The sequence below is a fragment of the Mus musculus genome, chromosome 19 (genome assembly GCF_000001635.26).
Source record: "Mus musculus strain C57BL/6J chromosome 19, GRCm38.p6 C57BL/6J".
NCBI lineage: Eukaryota > Metazoa > Chordata > Mammalia > Rodentia > Muridae > Mus > Mus musculus.
Genome location: NC_000085.6, coordinates 40,595,009 through 40,612,338, shown reverse-complemented (window position 1 = coordinate 40,612,338; position 17,330 = coordinate 40,595,009). Strand labels below are relative to the sequence as shown.

At 44.3% G+C, this 17,330-nt stretch overlaps 1 protein-coding gene across 5 annotated transcripts; it reads left to right on the top strand.

The window, feature by feature from the left end:
- The first annotated feature begins 14 nt into the window (after window positions 1–14).
- Window positions 15–15,893, top strand: Tctn3 (tectonic family member 3). 5 transcript variants are annotated; one of them, NM_026260.3, is made up of 14 exons: window positions 108–414; window positions 565–688; window positions 927–1,045; window positions 3,007–3,137; window positions 3,329–3,437; window positions 3,532–3,647; window positions 4,084–4,119; window positions 4,633–4,713; window positions 4,936–5,061; window positions 6,006–6,113; window positions 6,542–6,636; window positions 6,880–7,033; window positions 9,397–9,534; window positions 14,797–15,893. In NM_026260.3, exons 1-14 carry the CDS (start codon window positions 195–197, stop codon window positions 15,025–15,027), a joined length of 1,788 nt encoding a protein of 595 aa, NP_080536.2. In that variant the 5' UTR covers window positions 108–194; the 3' UTR covers window positions 15,028–15,893. The 5 variants fall into 5 exon arrangements, 3 of the variants coding, with proteins under 3 accessions (XP_030106916.1, NP_080536.2, NP_001352001.1); XR_001782613.2 differs by having other exon boundaries at window positions 15–414; window positions 6,006–6,784; window positions 14,797–14,993; XM_030251056.1 differs by lacking the exon at window positions 3,007–3,137 and having other exon boundaries at window positions 20–414.
- Window positions 15,894–17,330: the final 1,437 nt, after the last annotated feature.

The following is a 17,330-nucleotide window of genomic DNA, read 5'->3' as shown; positions in this document are numbered from 1 at the left end:
GAGGAGAGCAGCATGAAGGACGCTCAGGGTCGTAACAACACGGCCTTCCATTGGCTGAAGAGCACCCGGCTCCCGCCTGAGCCAATGCGCAGACGGAAGCTGATGACGAAGTACGCGACTCTTCTTCCCAGGGCTCCTGGGACGTATCTGGAGACCCAGGCTCCTGTCGCACCGCTCTGCGGCCAGGCTGCCTTATGTGCACCCTGCAGCTGCACCTGCTGCTGCTGGTGGTCCTGATGCTTTCTGAGACCGCCCGACCGCAGCCCTCCTCCACAGCCCGGGCTTTCCCCACCTCCTGGGGCCTGGAGCCAGTGACGCCCGAAGTGCCAACCTCAGCTCCTCCGGATTCGTCTGAGAGTCCGACTCCCTGGACTCTATCGATGCCCGTGAACGCGACCACCGACCCCTTTCCAGGTGATGCGGCGGGATACGGGATGGAAATACTGACTTCTCAGATCTAAAATTGTGTAGACAAAATTGCCCTGCCACGTAGCTGGCACTGGGGCTGTCCGCGCGGGAAAACTTTGGGGGAGCTTCATCTCGCTTTTCTTCTTGTACTTACAGCTTTACCGATCTGTGTCTGTGACTTGACTCCGGGTACCTGCGATTTAAACTGCTGCTGTGACAAGGACTGCGATCTTCTCCATCCCAGAACAGTCTTTTCCTTCTGTCTTCCTGGTAGTGTAAGGTGAGCTGCGGTGCTCCTCCGGTGGAGGAGTAAGAGTGAGTTTCCTACCCGCTGTCTCCCGGTCGGATGTCCCCTTGGGCTTTCCTGGGAATGCTGAGCCATCCAGTAAAACAAAACCTGAGTGTTGCACCTCTGCCCAGAGACCCCTCTTATTGGCATCAGACATTGGTGGGGTAAGGCCCCCTTCCCTAGATGTACTCCATGTCTCTCTCTTAAGTATCTTCACCTTTCCTCACAGATCTTCAAGTTGGGTATGTGTGGACAACTCTCTTATGTTCAGGAGCAACTCCCCGTTCCCTTCCAGAGTTTTCACGGACTCCAGTGGAACGACACAGTTTTGTGTCCGTGTGAACAACTGTGAGTAGAAACGAGTTTGACAGCTCTTATCATTGAATGTTTATTGAGATGTGACTTTGTCTTTGGGATTCCCAGCTCTCTTATTTCTTTTAGATTCCCTGTCGCTCACCCCTCTTACCACTACCCTCTTACTTTTAGTTAATAAGAACATTAGTAATTTCATGAGACTCTACCACCTTTAAACTACTGCTCAGCACCTTTAGCCTGGCAATCTGCATTGATTTCTTTCTTTGTGTCCTTCTTTCTCTTTCTTTGTCCGAAAACTTTTCTCTCATGATTTTATTCTGCCCTTTTGTTTTGGACGAATTCATGTCCTTTGTCCTCAAGCTGTGCCTTAAATTTTTCCTAACTTTTATCTGCTTTCCCCCTTGACTCAAGTGGCCCTCTTTTCTCCATTCATTGCGAACATCTTAGCTCTTCTAAGAATCTTCTGTCATCTGCCCAAGTGAGCCCATCCTCAGAAGTTAGTTCTAAGACACTCGTTGTCCTAAGTCATTCCTTAAGAATTTGTAGAGTTCCTTGTATGATTGTCAGTTTATGTGAATATTATGATTTCCTCCAGATAAGCTGTCAGTGCCTTAAAAGGACAAACTGTGGGGCTAGAGAGATGGCTCAGCACTTAAGAGCACTCTCTGTTCTTCCAGAGGACCCAGGTTCAATTCCCAGCACCCACATGGCAGCTCACAACTGGCTGTAACTCCAGCTCCAGGGGATCTGTCATGCTCACACAGACATATTTAAGCAAAACACCAATACACATAAAATAAAAATAAATATATCATTTTTTAGAAAAGAGCAAACTGTATATTTATTCACAGTGGATAAAATGTCTTGATAATAATCACTGGCGGTGAAGGGTGTGCTATTCCTAAGAGGGCCTCTATAGCACTGTGGAGGGGGAAAACTGCAGACCAGCAAGTTGGGGGTTGGGGATCTGCTCCTAGTTTTGCTACCTTACTCTGAGGTCCTTGCAACTACCCTTGCCTCAGAGGATCCAAATTTCCTAAGGGGATGGATGAGATGGTCTGTAGGTTTTTCACGTCCACAGTTATATCAGAGTGTAACTACCTCTAAATTGTTGGCTGATGGTACAGTTGGTGGACACCAACAAGAATATTTATATACTTATATATGAAGTCACATATGAATAATATACTTGTGTATATGAATATAGCCTTAGCTTGTATGTCTGTATTCTGTTCTTATCACTACTTCAACCAATACACCTATACTGAAATGAGGGGGGCAAGTGGTCATCTGTGGGGCTAGAGAGATGGCTTGACCCCTGAGAGCACTGGCTGTTCTTCCAGAGGACCCAGGCTCAATTCCCAGCACCCACATGGCAGCTCACAACTGGCTGTGGCTCTCTCTTCCTGAGAAAAGCTATGAAAAGAGTCCATAGCTGTTGACTCTCTGAGCTCATCTTCCTTCTCCAGTTCACTTTAACTTTTGCATACAAAGGTGGCAGTAACTGATTTGATAGGCGGTAAAGAGCCTTTCTGGGCAGTTTCTGGAGGACGCTACAGAGCCGGAAGCCTCGGCTCCTGGAGATGCAGAGCAGGAAAGGTGGGGTGCACACCAGGCGGCAGCACACCCATCCATGCCCGAGCAGTACTTCGTTCTGTAAAAATTACACCTATTTCCTGGGGTTGGGATGTGGGTGGCATACACATGCATGTGACATGAATACATACTATAGCATGCTTGTGGAGATGGAAGGACAGCTTGTGAGAGTTAGCCCTCCTCTCCTTCCAGTATATAGGTCCCAGGGATAAGTTCGGGTTGTTGTCAGTCTTGGTGGCAATTGCCTTGACCAGCCGAACCATCTTAAGAGTTCTTTCTTAAACTCCGCTGTTCATTTGCGTGTGATAATGTGTGTTTGTTGTGCTTCGAAGATGTCAGGTACTTAAAAAAGAAATGCTTTTCATCTAACTCTCTGTTCTCTTAAAAAAAAAAATTAGCAAAAGCAAACTATTTCCAGAAGCTCCAAACAGTCAATGCAACCAACTTCCAGGCCCTGGCTGCAGAGTTCGGAGGCCAGTCCTTCCCTTCAATGCCACCAGAAACCCAGCCGCCAGTACTATTCTATAGGGTGAGCCTGGGGGAGGGGCTGGGATAGTCTGGCTTTCCTGACAGAGTACAGTTGGCCCTGTAACTCTGTAGTACCCTCCTAGGATGAGGTCAACCGTGCTCATCAGAACTACCTAGTTAACCTTTGTTTCTGCTTCCTTTCCCTGGGCTGTTGAGTCCAACCTCACAGCGAATGAATTCTGTTTTATTCAGGCTGGGGATCCCATCCTGACCTACTACCCGAGCTGGTCTGTGGTGAGCTTACTGAGGCAGCCTGCAGCGGTGGGAGCTGGGGGACTTTGTGCCGAGAGCAACCCTGCAGGTGGGTCCGGGGCAGGAGTGCACCGGCCTTTGGCTTTTTTTTGGAAATAGGCTTTCTCACTTACCAGTGCTGTCTTCCCTCTTTGTGTTATAAGGTTTCCTAGAGAGTAAAAGCACAACGTGTCCTCGTTTCTTCAGGGACCTGGCCAGTAGCTGCACCTCGGAGCCAGCCCTGGATGCTGCCTCTTACTATAACTTCAGAGTCTTGAAGGTAGGTCGTTCCTCTCTTCCCCACTCTCCGGACTCTCCTCACTCAAATCACTCAGCCTCACGGTGAAGTTCATGTGCCACCCACGGTTGTGTGCTGTAGAACAATCCCTGTGCTGGAGCTTAGATAAAACCTCTCACCATCCTGACTGATGGGTTTTCTTGAGAGTGAAGGAGCGATGGACGGTCCCCTGTTTTTTTTTCCCAAAGTTCTCGCTTTTTGAGCAAGCTCTGTCTGGGTTTGTGGCATTCAATCTAGTGTGGCATCCAGCTCTCCTCTGATATTTAGTGAGCGGAGAGTCAGGTGATAGATCAGAAGCCACTCCAGTGTTCCCATCTTCCCCTACCAAAGTCTGTTTGGGGTCATATGAAGTGGAAAGTCCTGGTGACTTTATGAAAGGCATACACACCCTCATGCTATCATTCCTCATCTGTCCTAGGTTCCAAGAGGTGTGACTGATCTTCAGAATATGAAGGTATGATGCTGTTTATCAGGAAAAACAATACCTGGCTGCTATCTGTCTGAGGCCGTTCCATTCTGAGTTGTAATAACGGGGGAGAATATAGCTATTTTATACCACAGTCAAATGTGGCTCTAGAAATAGCTTCACGTGAAGTAAAGATTAGTGAGATGTTTAGAAAACACCTGTGTTAAACCAAGCTAAATGCTGCGTTTAGAATGGGTGTCTTTAAGTCTTTCCATACAATAGCAGGCATACGAATGTCTAAGAGGGAAATACAGGTTCTTTACGTCTGATTGGCTGCGGCCCTTGCTTCACCTCTGATAGAACCAGTGTACTGAGATGTGCTGACTCAGCATGATCTGAGTTTAAGTTGTCTGGCAGTGGAAGGAGAGAAAACTGGGATGGTTCAGGAGAAAGCAAACCATTCATTTTAGCTCAATGCAGAGCTGGAGTGCATTTCTCCTCTCACTACAAGAGAAAGGCTATTTTTCCATCTCGGTTGATAATGCTTCTCTCTCTTATCAGTTCCAGGTTCCTGTGACGCTTGCCTCACAAGCCAGCCCTCCTCTGTTGGCTGGAAACACATGTCAGAATATCGTTTCCCAGGTACGGAAACTCAAATTCTCCTCCTAAGAGCTGCATTTGGTCTGTTTTACGTGCGATTGCAATATCAAGCCGTCTTTATCCTTACACGCTATTGTTTTGGGTCTGTTCTGATTGTTAGGTAAGCCTCAGGCTTGCAGTTAAAACACAGACTGGAGAGTCTTCTGTGCTAAACACAGCAAGCCCACGCTATTTTGGTTAATGGATGCTCCTTTTGTTTTTCAGGTCGTCTACGAGATAGAGACCAATGGGACCTTTGGGATCCAGAAAGTCTCTGTCAGCTTCCGACAGACCAACCTGACTGTCAAGCCAGGGGTCTCCTTACAGCAAGACTTCATCGTTCACTTCAGGGTCAGCAGCCTTCCCTCTGAGAGAGTTCAGAGGCTGAGTCCCAGAAATAGCACTTTGCAGAGCCAGTATCCACACTGTCTGTCTGTCTGTCTTTCTGAGTACCTTCTCTTTCTCCTATAAAATTATCTTTAATAAAATCTCACACTCTACTTCATAGAAAAGCAATAATCTGTTTCTGTAATGTGTGCGAAACAGAATCCAAATATTAAGGCCTGCTTTGGTCTTAATTGAAGTCTCGACATTTACTATTTTAGCTAGAGTGGCAGATACTCAGTACGCGTGCATCATTAACATTTACTCTGATGCTCTGTTTGGACCCAACCAAAACACTACTGAACTTGTTAAAGCTGCTCACTGTGCTCAGTCAGCAAGCAGCACATAGGAATTCTCTTCCTCTGCTTCTTCACTTTGGAACATTAATAACTGTATTTCCCCGAGACCTCTGGTTTATGGTCTTCATTACTGTCATCTGTCTGCCTTTCTTCTGCCTCTCCTTTAAAACCAAGAGCATTCTCTCCAAGTCTGTGACCAGCCAGGTTCTGTGTCACCTCATTAAAATTCAATTCATATTTAGATTCCTCTGGATTCGGCCAGGCCGCACGCACATTGCACGAAGTCAATGTCTGAGAAATAGTGTCAAGGGATCCTTAGTGGGTCCCTGGCTTCAACCCTTGGCAGAATTAGCATGTAGTGAATTTCAGCATTCAGACTGCTCGGGATCAGGGGAGAGCACTTGCCTAGCATACGCAAGACCCTAAGTTTAACCCTCAGCACTCCCCAAGACAAAACAACAAGCAGATCAGAGGGAAGAGGGAGGGGTGGAGATTACGCTGCGGTGTGGTGAAGGGAGGCTTCTCCATGCAGCTCACAGATTGCCTGTTAGGGAAGGCAGGCGTCCAGTGGGGAAGTGAGTGTACACAGTAACTGTCTTCTCCCTTCTGCAGGCATTTCAACAGAGAAAGGCCGCTGCTCCTGCTGCTCCGAGAAGTGGGAATCCTGGCTACCTCACTGGGAAGCCACTCTTAGTGCTAACTGGTGACACAAGTCACTCGGTATCCTTTTGGGGGCGGGGTAGACTATTGCAGCCTGACAAGAATGGTTGCTGACCTTCCTGGTTTTCCATTTTTCAAGGTTCTGATGGGCTTGGGTAGCATGTTCTGTACCTAAGTATATTACGTACGTTCTTAAAGGTTGATGCGGCCAAGGGCTTTATACCTCACACAACTATTGGTGGAAATTACACCAATGTTTGCTTATTTTAGTGTGATATTCGTATGCTTATATATGGTTAATGGGTTTTTAGAAAGACAGTCGTTGTCTAGTTTTTTAACTACTAGAAAAAATGTGTGAGTGAGCCTGTGTGAGTGAGCCGTCAGTATATTAGTAAAATACAAACAGTGCTTAGGGGTCCGAGAAAGCCCAGCCCTGCCCGCTTCCTATGTCTGTCTCAGTCGCCTTGACCATCACTCTTGCATCTCAGATGACCCTGTTGCAGAGCGAGGGTAATGGGCTTTGCTCTGCTAAGAGACACGCAGTACAGTTTGGAGTGAACGCAGTATCTGGGTGCCAGTTAAGGTAATTATTTGCCTCAGAGCACCTCCCACCATTTTGTTTCTGTTTCTAGGGCCTATGTAGAAGTAGTAACTGTTTACTACTTCAAATAACACTTTAGAAGAAGATAGTCTTTGTGTCTATGGAGCACCTGCTAAGGTTACTTCCTCTGGTCTGTATTATGATATTAATTTCATGTTCGAATACTAACATGGCATTGCCACCATGCTGGTGTTGGGCTCCAGCCTCTACGGTGTTGACTTTCAGACCCAGAGAGGTGAACTGCAGCCACTTGCAGGAGGAGGTTTATCAGACTCTGCACGGAAGGCCCAGACCGGAGCACGTTGCCGTCTTTGGCAACGCTGACCCAGCCCAGAGAGGAGGGTGGACCAGGATCCTCAGCAGAGACTGCAGCGTTTCAGTAAGGAAGGAAGCCACCACTGCCTGGTGGCTCGTTTTCCATCTTTGCAATTATGCCTAGCAAGACAAAAACCAGTCTTGAGTCTATCTGTGTTTATCACACACATCAAGAAGAATGTAAGAAAGTATACCACTTCGTGGTCCGTATTTCTGGTTACACCTCTGTCTAATCTGCTTTCCTTACTTTAAAATAAACCTGAAGATAATCTAGAACAGTTCTCAACCCATGGTTCATGACCCCTTTGGGGTTCACGCAACCCTTTCAGTAGGGTCACCTCAGACCATGAGAAAACACAGATATTTACATTACAATTCATAACAGTAGCAAAATTACAGTTATGAAGTAGCAAGAAAAATAATTTTGTGGTTTGGGGTGGGTGGTGATAACATGAGGAACTGTGCTAATAGGTTTCAGCATTAGGAAGGCTGAGAGCTACTGATGGTACCTTATAGTTCAAAGCCAGGCCGTATGCTTCAAATATTCTCTCATATTCTTTTTTTCATTACATTTATCATGAAAGTGCATATGTGAGAAAGTTGGAGGGATGCTTGGAGAGGTAGGTGGTCCTCTCCTACCGTGTGGGATGATCAGACTCAAGTTGCCAGGCTTGGGAGCAAGCATGCTTTCTTTACCAGCTGAGCCACGTTTCCAGCTACACTTAGAGTCTTAACTACTTGGTCAGTATGAGTCTGTTTATGAGGCTGGCAGCAGGTTTATTCTCTTATGATCTCAACAGGACAAGTTTTTAGGACAATGTTGAACCCTTGCCAGGTAATCGAGTTGGGTTCAGTTCTGAGTACCACCAAATAAAGATCACATTTCACATTTACCGAAGGGGTAGGAAGGGTTTAAAAACTGAAGTCAAATAGGATGTATCTTCCTACATCTTTCAATTATTTCTCTTAGGGCACTGCTTTAACTATGCCATGTTTCTATTAGAACAGTTTACGTGGCTCCCTGATGCCTTCAAAACAGACTTAGAATCCAACCTCAACCCTATGTCTTATGTAACCTGTAATTACTTTTGTGTTCAAATCCTGTTTTTTAGATCTAAGTTGTCTGCCCAAGGCCATGGCCATTCATATCCTTACGAGAGAGACACTCTGTCACTGTCGCTTAGTGAGTGTTTCTCCTCAGCAACATGGGCTACTCTAATTGTGTGCCTCTTTAGAAGTTTTCTTTTTAAATAACATAACCCTATATATGTATGGACCATGTGTGACATTTCAGTACACCGATGCACTATTTAATGATCATTTCCATCTCATTGTGACATTCAGAAGTAGCTAGCTTCTCTTTTCAAGTTTTTTTTTTCTTGTAGTACTGGGAATTAAACCTCCAGATTCTGCATAAAATGTGTAGTTTATAATTTAAAACTTAGTTGCCCTACTGTGCTATGAGCAATTAGTTATTAAAAACTGTAGCTTGGTACTAACTATCCCACCTTACTCTCTATGTATGCTACCCCACCTTTAACTAGTCTCCAGCAATCACTGTAGAATTCTACTCTTCTCTGTTAAGATCAGCGTTTTTCTGTGTGCAGTGGTGGTATACATTTTTGATCCCAGCCCTCAGGAGGCAGAGGTAGTCAGGTCTCTGTGAATTTAGGGCCAGCCTTGTCTACAGAGTGAGTTCCAAGACAGCCAGGGCTGCACAGAGAAACCCTGTCTTGAAAAATCAAATAGAATGTAGGGGTTCTCCATGTTCACCCATTTTATTGCAAATGTCAAGGTTCCATTTTCTCTTTTATGAGCGAATGAACATATTCCGTTGTATGGGTACCACATTTTCTTCCCTTTTATTCCACGATAGGAACCTCAGTGAGGAGCCTGTGTTGGTTGTTGCGAGTGGCAGTGCAGCTACCTCTCTGACAGGGTGGTTTCATTTTCACTGAATAGTTGTACACCCAAGAATAGAGTAGCTAGACCAGATGTTAGATGTATCTTTAGTTTTCAGAAGGCTCTTCATCCTGTTGTTCATTTTTGAATACAACTTTGTAAAGATTAAGAACATTTATATGGCCTGGTTTTGCACTTTCTCTAAGCCAAATGGGCCTCTGTATTATTACACAATGCTTTAGTAACAATAGCTGCTCAAGAGATGCTGAGAAAAGATGCATCAGCAGTTAACAGCGCCCATTGGTAGCTCACAACTGCCTATAACTCTACCTGCAGGGAATCTGACACTCTCTCTAGCCTCCATGGGCATCTGCGCATGTCCAAATACATACATACATACAGACAGACAGACAGTCAGACACACACACACACACACACACACACACACATACATCCATAAAAATAAATCTTTTCAGAACAGCAGAAACGCTGGCAACTGAGCGCATGCTCCTCTATGTTCTGCAGGCAGTTAACTGCACTTCCTGCTGTCTGATACCAGTGTCCCTGGAGATCCAGGTGTTGTGGGCACATCTAGGACTTCAGTCCAACCCACAAGCTCATGTGGCCGGAGCCAGATTCCTGTACCAATGCAAGTCTGTACAGGTAAGTCTGTTCCTCCCAGCCATTTGTTAACATTTGACCAAGCTGTTGTTAAACTTCTGAGGGCCAGTGTGTGTTACCAATCAGTGTTTCTTTAGAGGGGGTTCCCAGAATCCATTTTTAGGTCTGTTTTTCCAGCATGCTTATGAAAATTAGCATTTTGTAATAGTGAATATAGCCATATCCATCCTTCTCCATCCTCCCCCATTTCATATTTCTTTTAAATAACCCTACTAGTAACAACCCTATTAGTAGTCTGACCACAGAAAGCATTTTCTATGCATCTCTGTTCATTGCAACAGTCATTCAACTAATAATGCTTTGGAATCTGTTTGTTGTGATTACATTAGTGGTGTAGTTACCAATTCTTGCTTCTATGGTCTCCATTAAATAAATGCTTTCATCTGGAGTAAACATATGTCTCTGGTTTACAGCGTGCTGTAGGACACACTTAGCATCTGCCTTGGTTTGAGAGTGTGTAATCTTTGGCTTTAGAGGTTCAAAAATACAGTACTTCTATATACTGAGGTGAGATGATACATGTATGGACTGGTATGCTATTATTTTTAATGAAAATTAAAACCTGTGATTTCTGTTTGCTGCAGTACATTTGCTTTCCAGTCAATTAACAGGGAGCTGCATTTAGGTCTGGCATAACATACTCTTACCCTCCCAAGCAGCAGGGTTGTCTGTGCCTGTCAGGGGTGTTCACACTCGCTTATCAGGAAGTTTCACAGAGAGTTTCCTGTTCTTTGCCTGGATAGACATGTTTCTGTAAGACTCATGCAGTCAGTTACAGACCCTGCACTGAATCCCCTGATAAGTTTTCCTCACTTAGAGTTCTGTTGCCACAGAACTGTTTTTATGCTTGTTCTTTTCCAAAGTCTCTGCCTGTCTTGGGCATTGCAGCCACCGAGCGCTTGTCTTCTTCTAGATACTTTACCCATGTCTTTTTTCTGGTAGTCTGCTTTGCCTACAATACTATCCAGTCATTCGGTCTACCTGATGGACGTGGATAATAGTTAGAGTTAAGCTGTGTTTTGATCATGAATAGCTGAAGAACTATTAGCTGGTCCAGTGGTGAGACTGAAAAGGGATGGCAGAAGGACTGAGGCATTGCACCTCTGGCTCCTGTTTTGGCTTTGGCTGGATAACAGTTGTAAGCCAGAACTCTGGCCTAAATAGTAACGTCCATCGATTTTATCGTTTATAAATTATATATCAAAGAAAGCATTAAAACCCAACAAAGAGACATTTAAGGAAAAAAATAAATAAAAGAAAACCCAGAGCAGAGGGAAATGCTCACAACATATGTTCCTGATGGTGTTCTTTCATGTAGAATAAAGAACTTGTGAGTCTCAGTCATGGGATACACTCTGTGCCCCGACCACCCCAATCGGGTATGAGGGTCCCTGGGATGAGGGATCTCGAAGCTAAATGGGTAAGGATTCGGCGGTGACAAACAGAAACAAACACAGAGGCAGTTTTAATCTGAGTGTGTTTTGCAGGGGATTTTATACATTAAGAAACCAAACATTACATCTCTTAGAAACTATATCCCGTGAAACAATCACAGATACCAACAAAAATCATTTGACACAGTGAAGCACAAAAATCATCCAAGCATTACAACTCTAAACTATGTATTCAGTGAATCACAAACAGAACAGGTAACATCACTATAAATCATCAAAATATAACAATTCTAAAAGGATGTATTCAATGGGGCCTATCGTCCAAGGCTAGTGGCGGGTTTCCAGGAGCAGGTTAATAAATCTTTAACGGTCAGTGCTCTTAACCACTGAACTAACTCTCCAGCCCCATGGTCAATTATTATTTAACATCTAATGCCTGACGTTTTATAAATCTTCAATATGTAAATTTAAACTATTTTGACTCTTTCTAACTAAGGCTTTCTTTACTATATACCAAAACCCACCTCCAATGACACGCATGTAGCCATATGAAATTTTATTGTTGGGAAAATTTTTATCTATCATAATAGTTTTGTAAATGATTTAGAAAGTAAAGCGTTGGTTTCCCTGGGGATTAGGTCATGTTAGTGACCCCATCTCTAGGGATGGTTTCTTGCCCATTATTCTCACTTAAGATCTTGGCCTACACTACCAGGAACATGTAAATAAGAAAAGGAATAAGAGAAAGCAAAACAGATGATTGCCATGAGAACTATGGCTCAATATTTTTTCTCCAGCGAAGAGTTCCACAACCGGTTCCAGGAGGCCTCCCCTTTTGATTTTGGTCAATCGCCTCAGTCTGTGGAACTTGTCACAGGGATCCTACTGGAGGTGGTGTGGCAACTCTGACCAAAGGTATATCTGTTCTAGTTCATAGCAGAGGGTGTAGCTGCAAAAAAAAAAAAAAAAAAAAAATCTCAGAGGAAGCGTCAAAGCTTTTTAATAATAGTCTCATTTGTAAAGACTTGATGGAGAACAACTTGGTGGTTTAAGAATTGACTTAGATGCAGTAAGTTGCAGTAATGCATAAGATGGATCTCCCGTTATAAAAGCCAAACAAGCCTGTCTTAGTCAGGGTTTTACTGCTGTGAACAGACACCGTGACCAAGGCAACTTTTTTTTTTTCTTTTTTCGAGACAGGGTTTCTCTGTGTAGCCCTGCCTGTCCTGTAACTCACTCTGTAGACCAGGCTGGCCTCAAACTCAGAAATCCACCTGCCTCTGTCTCTGCCTCCCGAGTACTGGGATTAAAGGCGTGCGCCACCACGCCCGGCTCCAAGGCAACTCTTATAAGGACAACATTTAATTGGGGCTGGCTTACAGGTTCAGAACTTCAGTCTAATATCATCAAGGTGGGAGCAGGGCAGCATCCAGGCAGGCATGGTGCAGGCAGAGCTGAGAGTTCTGCGTCTTCATCTTAAGGCTGCTAGCAGACTACGGGCTTCCAGGCAGCTAGGATGGAGGTCTTAAAGCCCACACCCACAGTGACACACCTACTCCAACAAAGCCATACCTACTCCAACAGGGCCACACCTTCTAATAGTGCCACTCCTTGGGCCAAGCATATACAAACCATCACAAAACCCAATCAAACTCTTCATGTTGTTGGTTAGTAAATCTTACGTTAAAGAAGGGATGTTGCTGCACTGTAGATTGAAGTAGAGCAAAGAAACTCAAACCTCAGGAAGTGCTGGTGAGTTCTAAAGTAAACGTCATAAAATACTATCAGATAAACTAGGAGCAGGTGAAGCCAACCACACACAGCAGAACTGGAACCATAGAAAAAGGAAAAGTGCTGCTGTGGCCGTGCCATTGTTTGCCTCAACAAAAGAGCTGAGGCGAGCAGAGGTTGAGGGGATTGTTTTAGTGACTCACGCCTCACCATGAGTTGTCCACGTTAGACTTCAGAATTCCACTCTAACACACTGAACATAAATGAAAAGCCTTGTTCTCCACGTGGTAATAAAATAGCTCTCTCAAACAGGTCAGCCATGTTCGGTGTTATTCATTGGCCTGATAGGGATGGTTCCATGCCTCTGAACTGAGCAGCCTCTGGGCTTTGTGCAATTGTGAAGACTTGTCTTGGTTTTAATTGGAGAATAATAATTGTACGTGTTTATGGGATACAGACTGGGATTTTGATAGATGTAATAATCAAATGAAAATAGCTAGCATTTCCATCTTGTATATGACTTTCATTTTCCTTTGTAAACCTGCCTCCACCCACATTTCTCTGAGATTATTTAGTTTTCCCATTTCAGTGAAGGGGGAGTTTCTGATCTGTCTCGTGGTTGTACGTTCTTGAAGACATCTTGAAAGTCCAGTCAAGTAGCATCTCTCATGAGTGCATGTCCCATATGCAGCTAAAAGGACAGCTGTTCAGACAGCTTATTGTATGTGACTTCTTAGCCACCGAAATGCCACTGAGGATGAAAACTATATTATTATTGAGTAGACACAAGTATCACGGTTACTTTTGGGGGCTCATGGGTGTCTGGAAAATCAGTACTAGATTGAAAGTCTTTCCTCTACCCTAGAAATCAGTGAAAAGGAGCTAGACATAGAGTTTGAATGTCAACGTGGTCAGTATGTCAGCTACCCTGAGCTGATCATTCCCTGTTGTACTTATGGTTTAAAGTAGTACACTGTTTATATATATACATACATACATATACATATACACACACATACACATAGTGTATATATATAGATATTATACTATGTGTATATATGTATATATATATGTATATATACAAATATGCGTGTGTGTATATATGTATATGTGTATATATATATATATATATATATATATATATATATATATATATATGATTGGTGTGTTTATTAAAAAGGAAAGATAACACACAGTACACTAACATATGTATAGGCAAAATATTCATGGATATAAAAATAAACAAATCTTTTAAAACACAAATAGACAGACAGACAGACAAATGAACTCCAGAAGACAGTAGGTGTGTGCCTTATTGTGATGCAGGGGAACAGGACAGCTTCATTCCAGGTTCTATGAGATAATTATGTACTATCATATTAGAATCAAGGTTTGCTTGGTCAGCACAGGATCTGAACAAAGGGATTCATCTCAGGAACGTGAGAGCCATATCTAGAAGTCCTGTTTCTGAGATTAGATATGGGGTCAGCCTGACAAGGTTGTTTCTCCTGGGAGCATCCCCAGAGTTTGACTCAAATTAGTAGATGGTTGGGGAAGTCTTTAAAATCTAAGTGTGTGGATTTTCTATCTGATGATCGAAGTAAGGTTTCTCCCCGACTCCCCACCCCAATTCTTTTTTTCCAGTAAGCATCCTTTCTGCCTTCACTTATGGACTGTTTCAGAGCTGCAGCTGATAGGCCCTCCAGGGCCAAGCTGCTAAGCATGTGAGAGCAGTGGTCTTCCTGCTATCAGGCTGCTCCCTAGCTGGAGACAGTGGGAATCTCTTTTGAGACAGGGTCTTCTATAGCCAGGCTGGCCTCAAATTTGCTATAGTCAAAGATAACCTTACAGCCCTGATCTTCCTGTCTCTGCCCGCCGAGGACATGTGTGGCAGGCTCTGGGCATGAGGCTTCAGGTATGCCTGTTCAAGTTCTGGAGTCACCACCGGCTGTTGTTGGAAATGTGTTTGCTTGTGTCTCACACAATGAGAACTACATGCAGCCATTCAAGGAGCTGTATCTTGCTTGAGTCATGTGTTTTCAGTGCAGAGAAAATAATACAGCCGGAGACTCCATAAAACGTACCAAGAGCTCACCTCTCCTTGGCTTTCTCCCTACAGGAGCACCAGAGAGGAATAGAAGTATCTTTGACGACTCTTGTGAACTTTGTGGACATTACCCAGAAGCCAGAGCCTCCTAGGGATCAACCCAGAATAGACTGGAAGCTGCCATTCGATTTCTTCTTTCCCTTCAAAGCGGCGTTGAGCAGAGGGGCCAGTGTGCAGAAAGACTCTCTCGTTCTCATCCTGTGTGTCTTACTACTTGGACTTCTCAACTCACAGACCAAGTGAAGAAAGAAAAGAATCCGGTTTCATTTTTCCCTATGGGAAACAAAGACAGCCTACTTATCTTGGCTAAATAGGTCCTCATGATTACTCATGATTATAGGAGGGAATTTAGGGAAACAGGACCTAACGAAAAGGAATTTTTTTCTTTCCATTTTCTCACTATGTCGTCTTGGTTGGCCTAGAACTCCCAATGTAGACCAGGCTGGTCTCAGGCGCACAGAGATTTTCCCCTTTGCCTCTGCCTCCAGAGTGCTGGATTAAAGGCACGTGCTATCACGCCCAGCCAGGAATCTTTATGAACTGAAGATGGTACGCTAGAAAAGTGACTACAAGTATTCCATCTTCATAGCTCTCCTCTTGGGGGGCTCCTCGGACCTCCAGATACACACTGGGTTCTCTGCGTCTAAAGCTGGGCAGGCCAAGAGCCCCCATCTCTTCAGGTTGTGTTTGCCAGGATCTCATAGGCGCATGCTCCTGCATCATCCAGAGTGAACTCAGAGAGGCTGGCCCCTGCATTAGTGCTGACAATTCAAGCCGGGAAACTGCTGGCTCTGTGTTTTGTCTGGCTCTTTTGCCAAAGTTATAGCCACACCCTTTACCCAGACCTGAGTTAGAAAAGTAGTTCTTTCTACTCGTTTCCCAAAGTGAATGGCGTCCTATGTCCTTTTCTCACTAGCAAATGACTCCACCAGTCCTTTCTGTCCTCCCCTACTTTGTGGTGTGGTGTAATAGAAGTGACTGAGAGCTCTCTTCTGTTATGTCCAGTAGCGTGGCAGAAGTTGACACCTCATGATAGACACCCTGAGGATTTTTATGTATATGAGGTTTAAAGGGGAACTGGGACTCTCATAAACTGTATTTGAATCAGGTGACTTGACTTTTTTTCTTGGGGAATTCTCTCCTTTAGTCCAAGTTTATGCCCGTGACTTCTATATGAAGTCTGTTTCTTTAAGGATAAGGCTTTGGTAGCTCACGCAGAGTCCTAACTGCCTGGCCCGTCCGCAGAAGTAGCATGCATAGAGACAGACTTCTTGAGCTCATTTCCTCTTCTTGGATGGAGACAAACTAGTTGAGAATTATAGTAGAACACTTAATTAAAAGGTCATGCTGTCCTTTTAATTAAGGCAAGGTTTTGATGGAAGAAATGACATTGTCTAATTATTTTAAACATTAAGCCTTGGGATGAGACAGTAAATATAAAGAGTTAAGATGCCAACGAATGACTCGTGAAGCCGTGTGAAACGTGCAGTTCTAAGGCACCACCCCCTCTGAGCCAGTCAGTCAGTGTGGCCCACATTCTTGGCGGGTGAGCTTCATTGGCACAGACATAAAAATCTGCTGGCCTAGGAAAGTGAATGGGAGGGGGAAGGACCTGAGAACCTAGGACAACCTGAGGGGAAGCGCAGGCATTTCTGTGGACTAAAGTGATCACAGGAAAATTACGGAATGGACCAAGCAGCGATGGAAATTTGCTTTGTGGGAATTTGAAAGCCAGGCAGAGAGGGTTGGAGGTTACTAATACTCTGAAACCCAAATTGGTTTTTTGTTTGTTTGTTTTGTTTTGTTTTTTTGAGACAGTTTTCTTTGGATAGCCCTGGCTGTCCTGGAAGCTGATCTGTAGACCAGGCTAACCTTGAACTCATGGAGATCTGCTTGCCTCTACCTCCCGAGTACTGGGATTAAAAGCATGTGCTGCCATACTAAGCTCCCAAATTGTCTTTTAATGAAAGAGTCACAGTCCTGCCCCAGGAGCAGAAGGAAATGCTGACGATATATTCCATCTTCAACTGCTTATCATTTTGTTCCATTCCAGAGTCCCTAGCAAGTAGCCAGTTTCTCTGAAAAGGGCAAAGTTCTTGCATCAGCTACTACCAAGCCAGAAGCGCTCCTGCACAAGGCAGTCAGGAGCGTGGGAAGTTGGCAGCACAGTTCTCAGCAGAGTCTATTACACAGATGTTATCTAGCTGAGCAGCCTTGGCTCCCAGGCCCAGTCACTCAGACCACTAAGTATTAGGAGACATAGGGCCTTCAAATTTGGTCTTAGTGGTTAATAACCCTATGTGACAATATATCCTAAGTTGCAGGCTAGCTGACACCCAACCCACTTGGAGTCAACTACAAGTTCTTTCCAGAGTCTGTCCCTCTCCTTCTGTCCTCCTTTGTGCAGTCGCTTACTCCCACTGAGGCTGGGAAACTATTCTGTCTTTAAATTTTCTGTCTAAAATGCAGCCTTCTAAAATCTTCTTTCAGATGTATTTAGTTTGCATGTTTGAGTTGTTTTGTTTTGTTTTGTTTTTGCTTACATG